General features: G+C 40.8%; 1 protein-coding gene across 2 annotated transcripts in view; it reads right to left on the bottom strand.

Moving 5' to 3' along the window:
* The window catches only part of LOC139352062 (diacylglycerol kinase zeta-like), a 189,568-nt gene that overhangs the window by 23,844 nt on the left and 150,504 nt on the right, over nt 1-15,220 (bottom strand). For both annotated transcript variants that reach the window (XM_070994110.1, XM_070994109.1), the window contains 4 exons: nt 9,882-9,938; nt 5,638-5,687; nt 726-766; nt 43-163 (listed from right to left, as the gene is read on the bottom strand). In XM_070994110.1, coding sequence (XP_070850211.1) covers nt 43-163; nt 726-766; nt 5,638-5,687; nt 9,882-9,938 — 269 coding nt within the window. The remainder of the gene's footprint in view (nt 1-42; nt 164-725; nt 767-5,637; nt 5,688-9,881; nt 9,939-15,220) is intronic.

Genomic DNA, 15,220 nt, shown 5'->3' on the forward strand with positions numbered 1-15,220 from the left:
GTAAATTGTAATTCATAATGGATGATGGTTTGCTGCCGTTACCATTGTCTATGATGTAGCGGACCACCTCTTTGCTTCCTGTACTGACAGCATGGTGCAATAAACTGCAGCCTGATAAGTCCAGCGTAGTGAGGTCTGCTCCCTTCAGGTGCATTTCCTGCAGCTTTTGGTGAAATGGGGTTTAAATGGAAAAGATTTAATTTGTGACAACATTTTACATACTGTAAACATTAACAGAAAAATCTCTTCATTGTAATCCTGCATTAGTTGATTTTTTGACCACTAACGGACAGTGGAACAAGCTGAAAACACACCATCAATACCGCCAATACATGACCTTATAAAGTTGATATGGCAAATGTGTTAACAAACAGTGGCTTTGATTTTTACACATGATGCAGACAGAGCAACATTAGCATTAATTTAGAGCCTTATTTGTGTCCACCTGAATATGAAAGTCCAAAAGTCCAATATTCACTCTCTTTTTGCTCCGTTTACTTGCACAATGTTGAACGACCACTCCTTAGTCTTCTCAGATTCTTTAGTCTGTTTGAGCTGCATTCTACATTGTAAATTAGAACAGCTGAAAATGGATGTGACATTTTCTTGAAGTTTTTTGAGAATGTTGTTACAGTGTAAGCAGTTCGCAGGTGCAGTTGATTGAAATTCTCCAAAGTAGCCCAAAGCTTTGATATATATATATATATATATATATATAAACTCACTGTCTTCATGTCCATGTTCTTCACACACTCAATCAGCATCTCTAGCATAAGAGAGTGAGAGAAAGAGACTATTTGAGATGACCAGTAGCCATTTCAGAATCAATACAAACTCCTTTAACAATGTAAGTGCATAAATTAAGTCAAGTTGTAAATTACAAAAAGGAAACTTTCTCATCTGCTTGAGCTGTAGCCAAAACATCAGAGGAAAAAGGAAAAAAGTGCAAACACAAGTGCTGTGTGGTAATGCTGCCACTTTGGTTCATGTGTGGGGTGGTTTCTTTCAAAGTTAATTCGTATAATGACAAAAGATTCACAATTACTATTTAAGTTTGCTGAAGCTGTTTAAATGATTGCTATTTCAGTTTTAGATTCAGTTGTAGCTTGTGTTGGACATCATAGTGCAATTCATGTGATACAGAAGTATTTGCAGTGCAAGTACATTTTAGGAATAAAAAATTGAATGACACTTTAGGAAAGTTGGAAAAGAGGCTGTGACGCACAGGATTAATGAGTTTTGGTAATCCGATGTCTCTCACATAACAGGCAGGCTGCCGAGTTATAGCAGACCACTCTCGTGTGTAGAGTGTGTGTGTGGTTTTTCTGCAGTATGGTGATGCTGCTTTAATCAAGGTTAAAACTGTGGTCAACCATGTGTAATAGCACTGCATTCAAACCAGAGGCGGCAGATATATCATGTGTCCTGCCACCTTCACATGGCTGCAGGGATTTAATGAACTGAAGGAGAAGCATTTTATATAACAGCTATAAAGCAGCTGTGGAGAACAGAGAGTGTAAAATTTTATACATAAAAGTTTAGAAATGCGAACTGATTTAAATTACACAAGATTTAATGTTTTTATTTGTTTTATTATAACCATATATCTGGGATTTTGACTGGAAAATTCCAGCTGTCCAATGAATACAGTTAATTCAGCACCCTCAACTGAGATGAGATAGCAATGACACAGATGATGTCCGCAGAGACTCGTTCTGTGTATGTCTTGAATTTCTTGAATGACTGGGCAGGTTTTATGCTTGGAATGCTTGGAAAGTGACAGTGGATGTTTGTTGATTGAAGTATTATTGAGTATTATTGGTTCAGTGCTGCTAGAATTAAACTCTGCTGTGCCGAGGTCTGTGATTATTTGGGCATTTGTTGTGATAATAACTGGTTGTGATGGTCAGTTTTCAGATTCAACTCTTCTGCAACATTTCCTTTATTATATTTTTATTCACAGCATCTGCATTTTCCCTGTGTGCACATAACTGCAGGGCACAAAACATTACAATATCCAAAACAAATAGATGGTTCTGATTCCTCTCCAGAAACAAATTGTCTATGATATCATAGCTTTGAAACTTGTCCAGTAAAACGAAGTGGGGCTTGTTCGTCTGGTGTTTTTGACATACCTGACATAGGTTGAGTCGACAAACCTCTCTCACAAATGGGCTGTCAGCTCCACTTGTCAGCAAACGTTAGAGAAAAGCATATCCTTATTTTCACTGGATTCCAACCAAGAATACTGCCCCTACCACTTTGATGAAAAGCCTCTTGACCTTCCATTTTTAAGAGTGCATGGAAATACCTTCAAATTTGCCTATTTGGTTGATGGAGGCAGTGCAGTGCATCTTCTTCTAGTATGTCTCCATGGTGTCTGCAGCTGGCTGTGTATGTGTTTGTTTGGGAGTATATTCAAGCCCTATAGAGAGAAATAAACTTTGACTTTAAACCTCCTTTATCATTTAATATGTTTATCAACACTAGTTGAAAAACAATACAACTCTAGCACTAACAACACCATACACTCACACCCTTTCTGCTGCTTCTCTGATGTCTGCCCTCTCGCTCCTCTTCTGATTCCTGATTTTATTTCAACCAATCCAGAGTTACTGATGATTTTTGGAACCGTGAAAAGATGAACCAGGAAGGTTTTGGTGAGCTTTATGTTGTTTTTGTTGTGTTGGAATGAAGCGTGTTCTTGTATGATAAAATCATTTCTGTGAATGGAGTCTGGTGGCTTTGGGGAGACCAATGTAACAGCTGTTTCTGTTTAAACAAAATGGATCTTACTATTTAAAAAAAATGTATCTCTGTTGGGATCCTTTGCATAATTTTGTCAAACACTTAGAATAACAATCTGAGTCTGTCACTGGCAAACAAACACTTCTAGACTTCTAGTGGATGTTCATTGACACTAAAATGTCCAGAGGGAGTTGCTAGTTAGTTCAAAATGCAGCTGCCAGGCTATTAACTACAACTAGACGACGGTTCCACATTATCCATGCTTAAGTCCATTGGCTTTCTGTAAAATTCAGAGTAAACTGTTGGTTACTTATAAAGCTCCACATGACCTTGCCCCCGTTTACATTTCTGACCTCGTTCCATATTCCACTTCTCGACACACTAACTTTTATCCATCCCCGACTCCAACTGCAAAATAAATGGTGATTGTGCCTTTGCTGTTTTAGCTCCCACCTTCTGGAATCAAATTATCCCATCTATCAGATTTGTTGAATCTTTGGACTCTTTCTAAAAGGCCATTTTTATAGACATGCCTTTTCATAGATCTCCATTCTGGGCTTTGTTTATTGTAGTTTTTGTTGTCTGGTCTGTCTCTCATTGTGTTGTATATCATTATTTTTACCTCTATTTTTTCTCTATTTTTACCTTTTTTGTTCTTTTTTTAATCTTTTTGCATACGTGAAGAAGTTTGTAAATGTGTGTTTTAAGGTGTATAAAGTATAAATAAAGCTGTCTCACACACACATTGCAAAGCTGTATCACACAGGTGCCACTGCAGTAATTTTTTGGAGGCACTAGGCCCACACTGCATTCTACACAGGGAGTCACTTGTTACCAAAGGAAAGAGTGTCTGAAATGTAAGACATTATGGACTCGACTTGTGAAAGCTACTGGCTTTGTCAAGAAGAGCTCTTTGCAAACACATCTCTTTTCTACTCTCTGTGTTGTCCTGGGAGAAGAACACACTATTCTGCTTTACCATTCTGATGGTGTTATTTCATGTGTTGGAGAAACGTGCGTCTTCTTTGTAGTTTTTGCTTCTCTAAAACAGCACAGAGCTAATGCACATACCATCTAGCTATGAAAAAATAGATGATGAAGGGAGTACGTCAGGGAGGGAATTTTGTCCATGTTTCGATCGGTGGATGAGTTGGGAGATTCTGCGTTGCTATCACCTTACATAACACTTGAAATTCTAGTGTACTAGATTTGGGAAATATCTTTCTGAGGCTGACTCCTGGTGCAGGGACAAGACATGGATACAGTTTCCATTCAAAGACAACACACTGTATGATGCAAGGTTGACAGTAACTGAGGAGGATTAGCTCATCCAACTATAACCACTTATCTCTTGCCAGAAAGACTTCTCATATTTGACAGCAAAAGTAATGACAAGCAACAATTACCTTCCTCCCTCACCAACCTGAGAAGCAAATACAGGTCAAGACTGCAGGCCTAAGACTCATATGGCCCTCTGCTGGACAGCCTCCATTCACAATACAATTGACAAACTGTGCCAGAGTAGGACACTGTCTGTAAAGTAGGAGAATGTGCCACCCAGAAACACATTAAAAATTAAGGATTCACTGTTGCTTCCACACATTAATAAAATTAATACATGAAAATCTGAAAATGTCAATAATAATTATTTTAATAGCTTATTATTGTATGTACAATAGGCCACCCTTCACATTATTGTAGGCCCAGTTTAATATGCAAGACAATTTTATACATTATATGTAGTAGGGGGTCCCCTTTCTGTCTCTCCATCAGCTAAGGAGTCCTTGACCTGAAAAACTTTCAAGATCCATGGTTTAGATAATGTGCATAAACAGTTGTTTTGTTTCCAAGAGTTCCTAGATCTCAGTTATTTAATTTGGTATACAGTACCAGTGTAAAGTTTTGACATATGTTGTCATTCAAATAAATTTGGAAGTGTGACCAAGCTTGTGACTGGTATTGTAACTCATAGAAATGAGGAACAAAACTACAAAAATAAATTGTCATAAAAGAGAATCTTCCCTTAAAGATGTCAATTTATGTATATGTACTAAACAGTCAAAAGTTAAGAATGCTTTTCTCTGAGGCAGCTGGGTTTCAACATGTCTTTCAAAAATAACAGCAGTACTCTATTAGTTGCTGCTAAGGCGGAATTGGACTGATTTCCTCAGTGACTTTAATCGCTGGCAGAACCAGATTGTGTTCAGCTCAAAATGCAGAACACCGGAACTGGAATCAAACACAAACCTGCTGGCAAACTCGTCACCAAGAAAGAAACACAACTGAACCAGATCATGAAGTGAAGACATGCAAGTTCTCAAAGAGAATAAAACCACAGTGAAGCTGACAGCAAAGCAAGCTCAGGCTCCCACATGCCCAACTCCCAGCATGCAAAGTGAGCAAAAGCAGACAGTGGTTGAGAAAATATGTGTCAGGGAAGAAAACAGTCTGTCTGGGGACATAGAGGCCGCCTAACTTCTTTTTCTTACACACAGAAACACCTGTCAGCTACAAGGTTTAGTTCTTTGGGTAATGTAAAATTTAAATGAATCTTTAAATTGTGTGTGTGTGTGTGTGTGTGTGTGTGTGTGTGTGTGTGTGTGTGTGTGTGTGTGTGTGTGTGTGTGTGTGTGTGTGTGCATGTGCGTGTGTGTGTGTGTGTGCGTGTGCGTGTGTGTGCGTGATCAGTCCTCACTATTTCAAAAGACAGTTAGACGGGTCTAACTTAAGGTTCAGGTTATAAATACGTTTAGGTTAGGTCAAAAGAGAGGCTTTGTAGTTAGGTAAGGGTTAGGGGCTTGGGGAATGCATTATATCAATGAGGGTCTGTAAGTGTTGAATGACAACAATATGTATGTGTGTGTGTGCGCGTGCGCGTGCACGTATTACCGTTCTCGCTCTGTCTCTCGTTTTCACTTGGCTTTTGGCTCTTTTCCTGCCTGGAAAGAAAGAGAGAGAGGGAGAGAGAGAGAGAGAGAGAGGGAGAGAGAGAGAGAGAGAGAGAGAGAGAGCGCAACACAGACTGAAGAGCTGTTCAACCACTTCAATCTACATTTACAGCCTTTTGCAGTGCTAAAAACACTCTCAACAGACTCAAAACACACACAAACACTCCTGTAAACACTCTTCTTTTTTTGGTAGCAGATCAAAAAACATACACTGTGGATATGTGGCATTGTGTGTACAAATCAGTTGTGGATGAAAGTGTTCAAGGATTACTGAGGTGAAATTTTCAGATACTCATCAATTCCCATTTGCTGACCCAAACCAACATGACGATACTGTCCTCCGACAGTAAGTATTGTGCATATCAAAGTCTGATTTATCTTATTTCTCTGTGCCATAAAGCTCCATGATTCTGACTGAATCTATTCAGAACATATCAATGAGCCACAATGTTGCAGTGACATGTTCCTTCATTAGCATGAACACACACAGTGATTATTTAGATTATTTTGACTCAATCTCACATACATAGACACTCCTGCTACTCAAATACTGTAGTTCCTGAAATAGCCTTTATTCATCGCAACATGGTGGTAGCATTGTTTTTTATGAATCAAACAGCTTTTCAGTAGCTCAGCTTTTTATTGATCAAGTAGTGCAGTAGCATCCACGCAAGCTACATCTTTTGAAGCATTTCTGAAGCTCATGTGCAGTCTGAAATAAAACTGCTAAGGATCAGTAGATGCCAGCACCACCATACACGTGTATATGTAACCAACAGAGGCACTTCCATATGACGGTGACATCACGTACTGATGCCTAGCCAATAACGTCTCTGCTGCAGGGGAATATAGACATGCAAGCTTGAGTTCACTTGATGGAAATATGGCAGAGGGTGAGGAAAGAAAGGAATAGATCCTGAGGGAGTTGGCAACTTAATTTTGTTTGCTACTGTGGTTTGAATTGAGTTATCACATTTTGAATTCACTTACTGTTTGTCCTTCAAATGTGTCCTTCAAAAGTCTAAAATGACCATACCCAAACTTGGTTTTGGAGCAGTGAGAACAGGGAGAACAGCTGATGGTTTAGTTAGCAATTGAACCAAACATTTTTGACTGCCTATTTGTTTCACTGATCACTGAGATGGCATTAACTTGGAATGAAGTTGGTTCAGCTTTGATGTAATTAAGTGCTTTTGACATGTTGATGTAGTTAGCTTGCTACTTTTCTGTGGTGAAGTTTAGATTAATGTAGAGTAACTGGTTGCTTAGCTCACTACACTTTCCAAGTAGCAATGGAGGCAGACCTTTATTTTTAATTGAGTACAAAGCCTCCTTTTCTGATCTGCTCATGTTTGCCCTCTTAAATTTCTGTTAATGCATTATGCTGTGAACACAAACCCAATAACTTCTGTTTACCTTTCAGGTTATAAACGTTTACTGTAGATAAAATCCTCTCATTTTTTAACAAAACTTTTATTGTAGGAACAAGAAAAATTCACTGACTTGCACTCTTTCATTATTATGCTTCAAATGTAGCAACTGCCATCTTGTGGAACTTGTATGCTGACCTAAAACCATTGTTGGTTTCAGGTCCTTCCATGGGATTTGTCCATGAACATATATCTGACATGCATTAACAGTATATCTGGTGTAGGGGTGGGCAACCTCAAGCCTCTGGGTTGTATACAGCCCACAAGATCATTGAGGCAAGTCACAGACTGGAAGTCAAAACAGAAAATAGTAGACTAATACGCAACAACAGTATTCAGAGAATAACAGATGCAGAGTTTTGTGCTTTCCAAGAGAAATGGACAAACCCTTTTTTGTTGTTAAAACCAAGTGTGCTGAAGTTAGTTCGTGGGGACATGCTTGCAGCGATGAAAAAGGCCAATCTCAAGAGAATTGAATTGAATTGAATTGAATTGAATTGAATTGAATTGAATTGAATTGAATTGAATTGAATTGAATTGAATTGAAAACCTGACATGTAAAGTGTCTGTGTGATTTGGCCTTCATGGTGGACATTGCCAAGTACCTCTCAGAGCTGAACCTCAAGCTCCAGACAGCTCCTCATCTCGCTGCTTTCAAATGTGAAATGATTTGACCCTACATTGGCGCTGTGGCAAGTGAAACTGGAAGGGAGTAACACTGTGCATTTTCTGCACCTGCCAGTCAAGCTCCACCTGCCCGCCTCCTCTCACACCTGCAGATCATCAGCTCATCACCAGCTAATCAGCAGCTGCATTTAACTCCAGCTCTTCCCTCCAGTATTCGTCAGATCGTCTACTTATCTCTGTGGTACTCTGCTGTTTCTCTGCCAGTCAACTAATCCTCTTTGCCTGTTCGGTCCATACTGATCTATATTCTGTCTTCCCTCTTCCAGGAGCTTTTGTGCTCTTGCCTTTTGTTTTTCCATTTTGGTGGACACCCTTTGTTGGACAGTGCAGAGTTTTTTTTGTGCTCTCGCCTTTTGTTTGCCCGTTTTTGTGGACACTTTTGGTTAATAAACCTTCAGTAGTTTATACCAGCCTATGCCCTGCGTTCTCTCTGTAGCCATCCCTGTGAGTTCACCTTCCTCCGGTCACAAATGGCGCATTTCCATTACACAGTTCCAGCTCTACTCGACTCGGTTCTACTCTACTCTACTTGGTTTGGTTGAGTTTCCATTACAATTGAGTACTTCATAGTACCTCCTCAACGTAGGCGGGGTCGTCATACCACGGCTGCGCGAAACTGCCATGACGTCAATTTGTACGCAACGCAAACAGAGCCGACAAACAATGGAGGACATCGAGGCGATGTTGTATTTGCTGCTCGGTTTGTGGCTTTTTGTCAACGGACCACGATGATATTTTACGAGCAGCCATTTCCCTCGAGTGAGAAGAATAAAGTCAGTGGTTGCTGTTGCCCGGCGTTACAATGGAGGGGGCGGGATTGTTTTTCCGGTGTTGGATGTCGCAGACCAGTGACGACACTCTTCGGCCAATCAGTGGCCGACAGGCTGTTGACGTCACACATATAGTATTGCTTTTACTCGCTTGGAACCTCGCCAGAGCAGGTACTAAAAATAGTATCGGGTACCAGGTACTATCCCTAATGGAAACACAAAACAACTGGGTAGAGTCGACTCGAGCCGCGCCAGTGGAAATGTGGCAATAGTGTTCATACACTTAACATGCAAAGCAATGACCTATTACAGTAGGCCACACACATATATAGTTGTAAATGTGATGAATAAAGGGACTGATGGTTTAGATGAGATGATGTCAAAAAATATTTTACAATAAAAGTGTATAAACCAATTAATATATAGCAAATATATTTGTGCATTTTTAATATGTAGAATTATACAAATGGAAAATTAACAAACTGGTGAAAATGGATGAGAAGCTTTGAAAAGAAAACCCTAATGATTCAATATTCCTTTATTAGTCCCGGGAGGGGAATCTCCCATGCACTAGACACTTCTGATACTCCTCTGTGGAAGACTTTGGTTAGGAGCTCAATTTTTCTCTCTCTCTCTCTCTCTCTCTCTCTCTCTCTCTCTCACACACACCCAAACACAAACACACAAACAAACACACACACACACACACACACACACACACACACACACACACACACACACACACACACACACACACACGTTTTGTTTATTTTAATGAACAGCACTGCTTTGCTTTTATGAGTACCAGGTACCAGTATGTTTTAATGAGAAAAGGAATGTGACACAAAGCAACTGACAATATCAGAAAAACTTTGCGTAGGGTTAATGAATGAGTCCAATCAGAACATACACTCCCACAAATAGAAACAACTTCAAGCGGCCAATAACAGGCAATACCAAACCACATCACACCTCTTGTGGCAGCTTTCTCACACCTGTTGGTTTTTGTATGTGGTAGCTTAAGCAATGTTAAAGACAGCAGCCATCAGTGACAAAGCTGTCAAAGGTATGGTCCATATTGAGAATTGATTCTTTTATCTTCAGTCAATTTTCTGGCAGTATATACAGGAGAAACTGAATGTGTAAGTGATCAAACATAGGGGTAAAAAAATAACCTTATCTTCATTTTACACTGATTTACACAGTCTGTTGGATACATATTTACTCCTGTGATGTATTGATCATTTATTGATTTAAATAACAGTGCAAATACGTTGTATGTTTGTAAGTGTACTGACCTCAGTCTTGGTTTAAAATCAGCAGCAGTGGTGTTGGAACGAATGATGCAACCCTCCCTGCAAAGCACAAACTCGTTAGAGATGACAAACAAGGAATACAGGAAAAATTCATTCAGTGATCCAAAAAAATATAAAATGAAACGTAACAATAAATGTAGATAAGTATGAATGTGACACGTAGGGATCATTACGTTAGATTAGATTCAACTTTATTGTCATCGTCACAGTGCAGCACATGGACAACGAAATGCAGTTTGGCATCTAACCAGAAGTGCAAATTGTCAAAATATCCAAAATATAAATATATACAAGTAGTGCAATTGTGCAACAGTTCTTTCATTGCTAGTGGGTAGCGGCATATTGTTTCTGCTATAGCTGAAAACAACACGTAGTATTGAACCTGTATCTGAGCTGGCCTTGGCTAACTGTTGATTCTTTGTGTAAGGGGTGTATATGTCATTGAATGGTGTGTCTGAGGGCTGCAGGTTTTGAATAGATGCTGTAGCAGAACCGGCCTTTAACTGACCCCTTCTTTCCCTCCTTTTCTGGTGATACTCAAGGGAAATGGAGGTGTAAACACGCCAACTGATTGAATTGTAGACCATCTGGTTTACCTATAATGCAATCTGATTTCGAAGAGAGAAAAGATGTCTGGACAAGAGACATCTCCTCCATGTTTTCTTTTCAGGGAAGCCAGGGACACCTCAACATCAAAGGTGGCCTTCTCCTCACCTTCTCCTCACTATGTTTCTCACGGCAATGCTAATTCTCTCCTGATAGCCCCAAGAGTGATCAAGACAATAAAACCGTCTGGAGAGACAAACGCCAGGCTCCAGAGGAACATCCACAAACATCAGCAAATGCTGATGGGTCGTAAACCGGACATCCATTGAGGCAACTTGTGTATGCTTGTGTGATTTTCCTCAACACTCCAAGATAACCAGACTTTTATGTTAAACTTCACTTTTCATGTTTTCAACTTGCAGGACTCGGGGTACGCATAATATTGATGTTTTTCCCGTATCTCTGACCTGAAGTATGACCAAGTTTTGATTTTAACGGTTCTATAAAAGTTTGTATGAATTGTCATTACAAAACCATACTGCCATCCAGAGTTTCCTAACCGTCAGATTGAATATGCTTGACTTGGCACATTTATCGATAAGTAACCATAGTCGTGATAATCATTTTGACAAATATAATCTGCCTCTCTTTATTCCTACCTTTATTTTTGTATTAGTTATTCATTGAGTTATTATACCTGTTGGGATAAAACTGTACCATGATTATCATTTAATGTTTTCACCCAACCATAGAAAGTGTCTAATGCATGCTGTGAACAATGTTGAAATGCCATTGAAAATTGGTCATTGAAATTATATGTGATTGACCATAGTGAGAAGCAGATGAGCCCCTCGTATGATTCTTTGATTAGTTCAGCTCCATGAGGCGAGATTACACCGCGCGTCACAAAGAGTCTCACGTGATTCGATGGCCTGCCTTTCGACACGCCCCGGAGCGACCTTTAAAAACTGCGTGTAGTGCGCGATACAGTTAGTAGATTTTTGGTTTAGTTTTTGGTTTTTTTTTGTTCCGTCTTAGTAGATTTTTAGTTTTGTTAGTAGATTTTTAGTTTTTGTTAGTTGGTTTTAGTTCTGTTCCTTTGTTTCTTTTCACGTCTAGTTACTCTCAGCTGAGTTCTCTTCTTTGCTTTTGTCTTGAGTTTTGCACAGTCGTTTTGCTCCCTAAGTTTTCGTCTTCGAGCTACTCCAAGCCATTCCGGGTAGCGTAAATTATCTTCAGAAGACGTATTCTTATAATTTGCCGTAAGCTTCAAAGTTAACTTTCTCTTTCGCCCAACGTTTTTGTTTTGTTTCATTACTAAATTTAGGCAAGTAATACTAATTTTGTAGCCTTCTTCGACCGGCCATCGAAGAGACTCTTAATTTGTACTATCAGTCTAAAATAATCCGTCACGGACTCAACCGAACCAAACCCCGCGGCCGGCTGCTGATCCTTGTCCGGTTCACAACCATCCGGAGCAGTCCATCATCTGTAACCGACCGCCGAACCAGTTCCAGAGACGCCTCGTTCAGCACCAGCTCGACATCTTGGAGGCCTGGGCCTTCCACTAGACTACCAAGCAGATCGAGCCACAGACATACATCTGGAACGTCTTCAAGCCAGTTCGGAGCAGAGCACGACGGGACGCCAGCAACCAAGTAGGCACGCTAAGCGGGTTTGAATAAGAGTTGGTCCGTGAGGTTAAGATTAGGTCAATTCGTCCAAATTCTCTCCATTAATCGTTCTTTCCCTTAACTCTGCGTTCGCATCCCCATTATTTCTTTTCGACTGCCTCTCACTATCGCCAATTTATTTACCATTGTTTTGCTATAAGTTTCTTGTGGGTTCTGTCATATCACCTCCCATCTTCTGTCTTATTATTCATGGTACATTACCCATTATCCACAATTCTGCTTAATAAATGATATTTTGATTTAAGTCCTGGTTAGACGGTGTCCTTTTGAGCTGAATATATACGATCCCTGTATCCAGAATTTACACTTCAGGTTATCAGACTGGTTTACTGTTAGTTCATTCGTTAGTATTTATCAGCGTTATAGCAGTTAATTTCTGCAGTCCTTCTTAGCTGAGGAAGGTGGTGCCCCGACATTTTATCAACGAATGCAACATCAAATTAAGGTAATACACACTACAATGCTTACACCTTGTTCCATAGAACATTCAATGATGCAATTCAATTATGTTCATAGACAGAGAGATCTTTCCTTACATCATGTCAGTTAACTTTAACTTGGTGCAGTAGTAACTGACTAAATACAATTGTCGGAACAATGTTTTTTCTCTCTTTATACTCAACCTGTTAAAAATACTTCATTGATTTTTTTGGCAGCAAACAAGCTGAAAACACGCTGCCATATTATCACCTTCTAAAGGTGTTGTGCTGAATATGTTAGCAAACATTATCCTATTTACATTTTCTCTGTAGAGCTGTGGGGGAACTGCAGAACTGGGGATCATTGCACAAAAGCAGTATTAAGACATCCAGGATAAGTGACTGAGCTGAGTTCAACTCAATTCAAAACATGAGCGTCCAGGCTTAATCAGTTGCCAAGATACCAAGCCAGGATGAGCAGACACGGATTCATCAAGCCAGGTGAAACCTATCCTGGATAAGTATGTGCACGTGGCTTCCTCAAAGAGACCCCGCCATCGATCACAGATTCACCATTTCACTATGACAACTAGAGCGGTGTACTTTTCCCCATCGGAGGCAGAAATCCTCATGAAGGGTTATAGGGAGGTGAAGGACCAAACGAAAGGCAACACTGCCACAGTTATAAAACAATGAGAGAAAGCATGGCAAAGTATTGCAGACTGCCTCAGTGCATAGGTAGCGCACAAATACACACTCACTGCTCCGCTGAAACCATTACAATTACAATTCAAATAGTTAATGAACTTCTCTAAAAACGTAGTTGTAACTCCTTGATAATTTCCCTTTGGGATAAATAAAGTTGATCTTATCTCATCTGTCTTATTTTATTAGCATATATATATATATATACATATAAATCCCCTTCTCACCCCGCCTGGGGCGGAATTGTGCCTCCTTCAAGCTCGGGTTCTCTATCAGAGGCCTGGGAGCTTGAGGGTTCTGTGCAGGATCTTGGCTGTTCTCAGGAGTGCGCTCTTCTGGACAGAGATCTCACATGTTCTTCCTGGTATCTGCTGAAGCCATTCTCCTAGCTTGGGGGTTACCACTCCGAGTATCCCGATGACTACTGGGACCACTTTTGCCTTTATGCCCCACATCTTCTCCAACTCTTCCTTGAGACCCTGGTATTTCTCCAGCTTCTCATGCTCTTTCTTTCTGATGCTACTGTCACTTGGGATCGCTACATCCACCACTGTGACTGTCTTCAGTTCTTTGTCTACCATCACTAGGTCTGGTTGGTTCGCCATCACCAGTTTGTCTGTCTGGAACTGGAAGTCCCACAGGATCTTGGCTGGGTCATTCTGGATCACCTTTGGAGGCATCTTCCACCTTGATCTTGGGACCTCCAGCCCATACTCGGTACAGATGTTCCTATGTACGATGCTAGCCACCTGGTTATGATGCTCCATGTATGCCTTCCCTGCCAGCATCGCTGTTAGCTGCTGGGTTGTTTCAGGGGCATCTTTGCACAGCCTGCACCTGGGGGTCTGCATCTGGGGTCTGCTGTGGTACATCCTGGCCTCTATTGACCTTGTGTTCAGGGCTTGCTCTTGTGTGGCCATGATCCGTGCCCCTGTGTTGTCTTTCAGTCCAGCCTTTTCCAGCCACTGGTATGTTTTTTTGCTATGTCAGCCACTTCCTCAAGCTGTCGATGGTACATGCCATGCAGGGGCTTGTCTGTCCATGCGAACCCTTCTGGCTCCTCCTTACTGGGCTTCTGCTGCCTGAGTTATTCACTCAGCAGGTCATCACTGGGGGCCATCTTCCTGATGTACTCCCAGAGGCTTGCTGTTTCCTCCTGGATAGTGGCTCTGACGCTCACTAGTCCACGGCCTCCTGTCTTTCACTTAAGCTCAGGATGCCGGAATTACGGTGAAACCCTCCATGCATCGTAAGGACCTTCCTTGTCTTGATATCAGTGGCTTCCATTTCTTCCAGTGGCCAGGATATTATACCAGCAGGGTATCTGATTACTGGCAGGGCGTAGGTGTTTATTGTCTGGATCTTGTTCTTGCCATTCAGCTGACTCTTCAGGACCTGACTCACCCTCTCAAGGTATTTGGCTGTGGCTCCGTGTTGCCTCCTCATGATTGCTATTTGCCTGTGGGATCCCTAGGTATTTGTAGCTGTCCTGAACATCTGCTATGTTGCCTTCAAGTAGTTCAACCCCTTCAGTGGTGAACATCTTCCCTCTTCTGCACACCATCCGTCCACACTTATCCAGTCTGAATGACATCCCAATGTCATTGCTGTATATCCTGGTGAGGTGAGTGAGGGAGTCAATGTCACACTCAGTCTTGGCATACAGCTTGATGTCATCCATGTAGAGGAGGTGGCTGATTGTTGTCCCACTTCAGAATCGGTGTGCAGACATGTGGGGTGTATTATATACAGACCTTTGAATGTGTATTTATTCTTGTGTTGTATAATATGCTTTGATTCTGTGCTTTCGATCTTGTCGAGTCACTGTGTGACTTCAGTTTTGAAAGGAACTGATGCTTTGATTTATCCTTATTCAATAAAGGAACATCATGTTACTCTTTGATGTGTATTTATATTTATATTTATATTGTGTGTGTGAGTGTGTGTGTGTGTGTGT

The sequence above is a fragment of the Chaetodon trifascialis genome, chromosome 24, assembly GCF_039877785.1.
Source record: "Chaetodon trifascialis isolate fChaTrf1 chromosome 24, fChaTrf1.hap1, whole genome shotgun sequence".
NCBI classification, from domain to species: Eukaryota; Metazoa; Chordata; class Actinopteri; order Chaetodontiformes; family Chaetodontidae; genus Chaetodon; species Chaetodon trifascialis.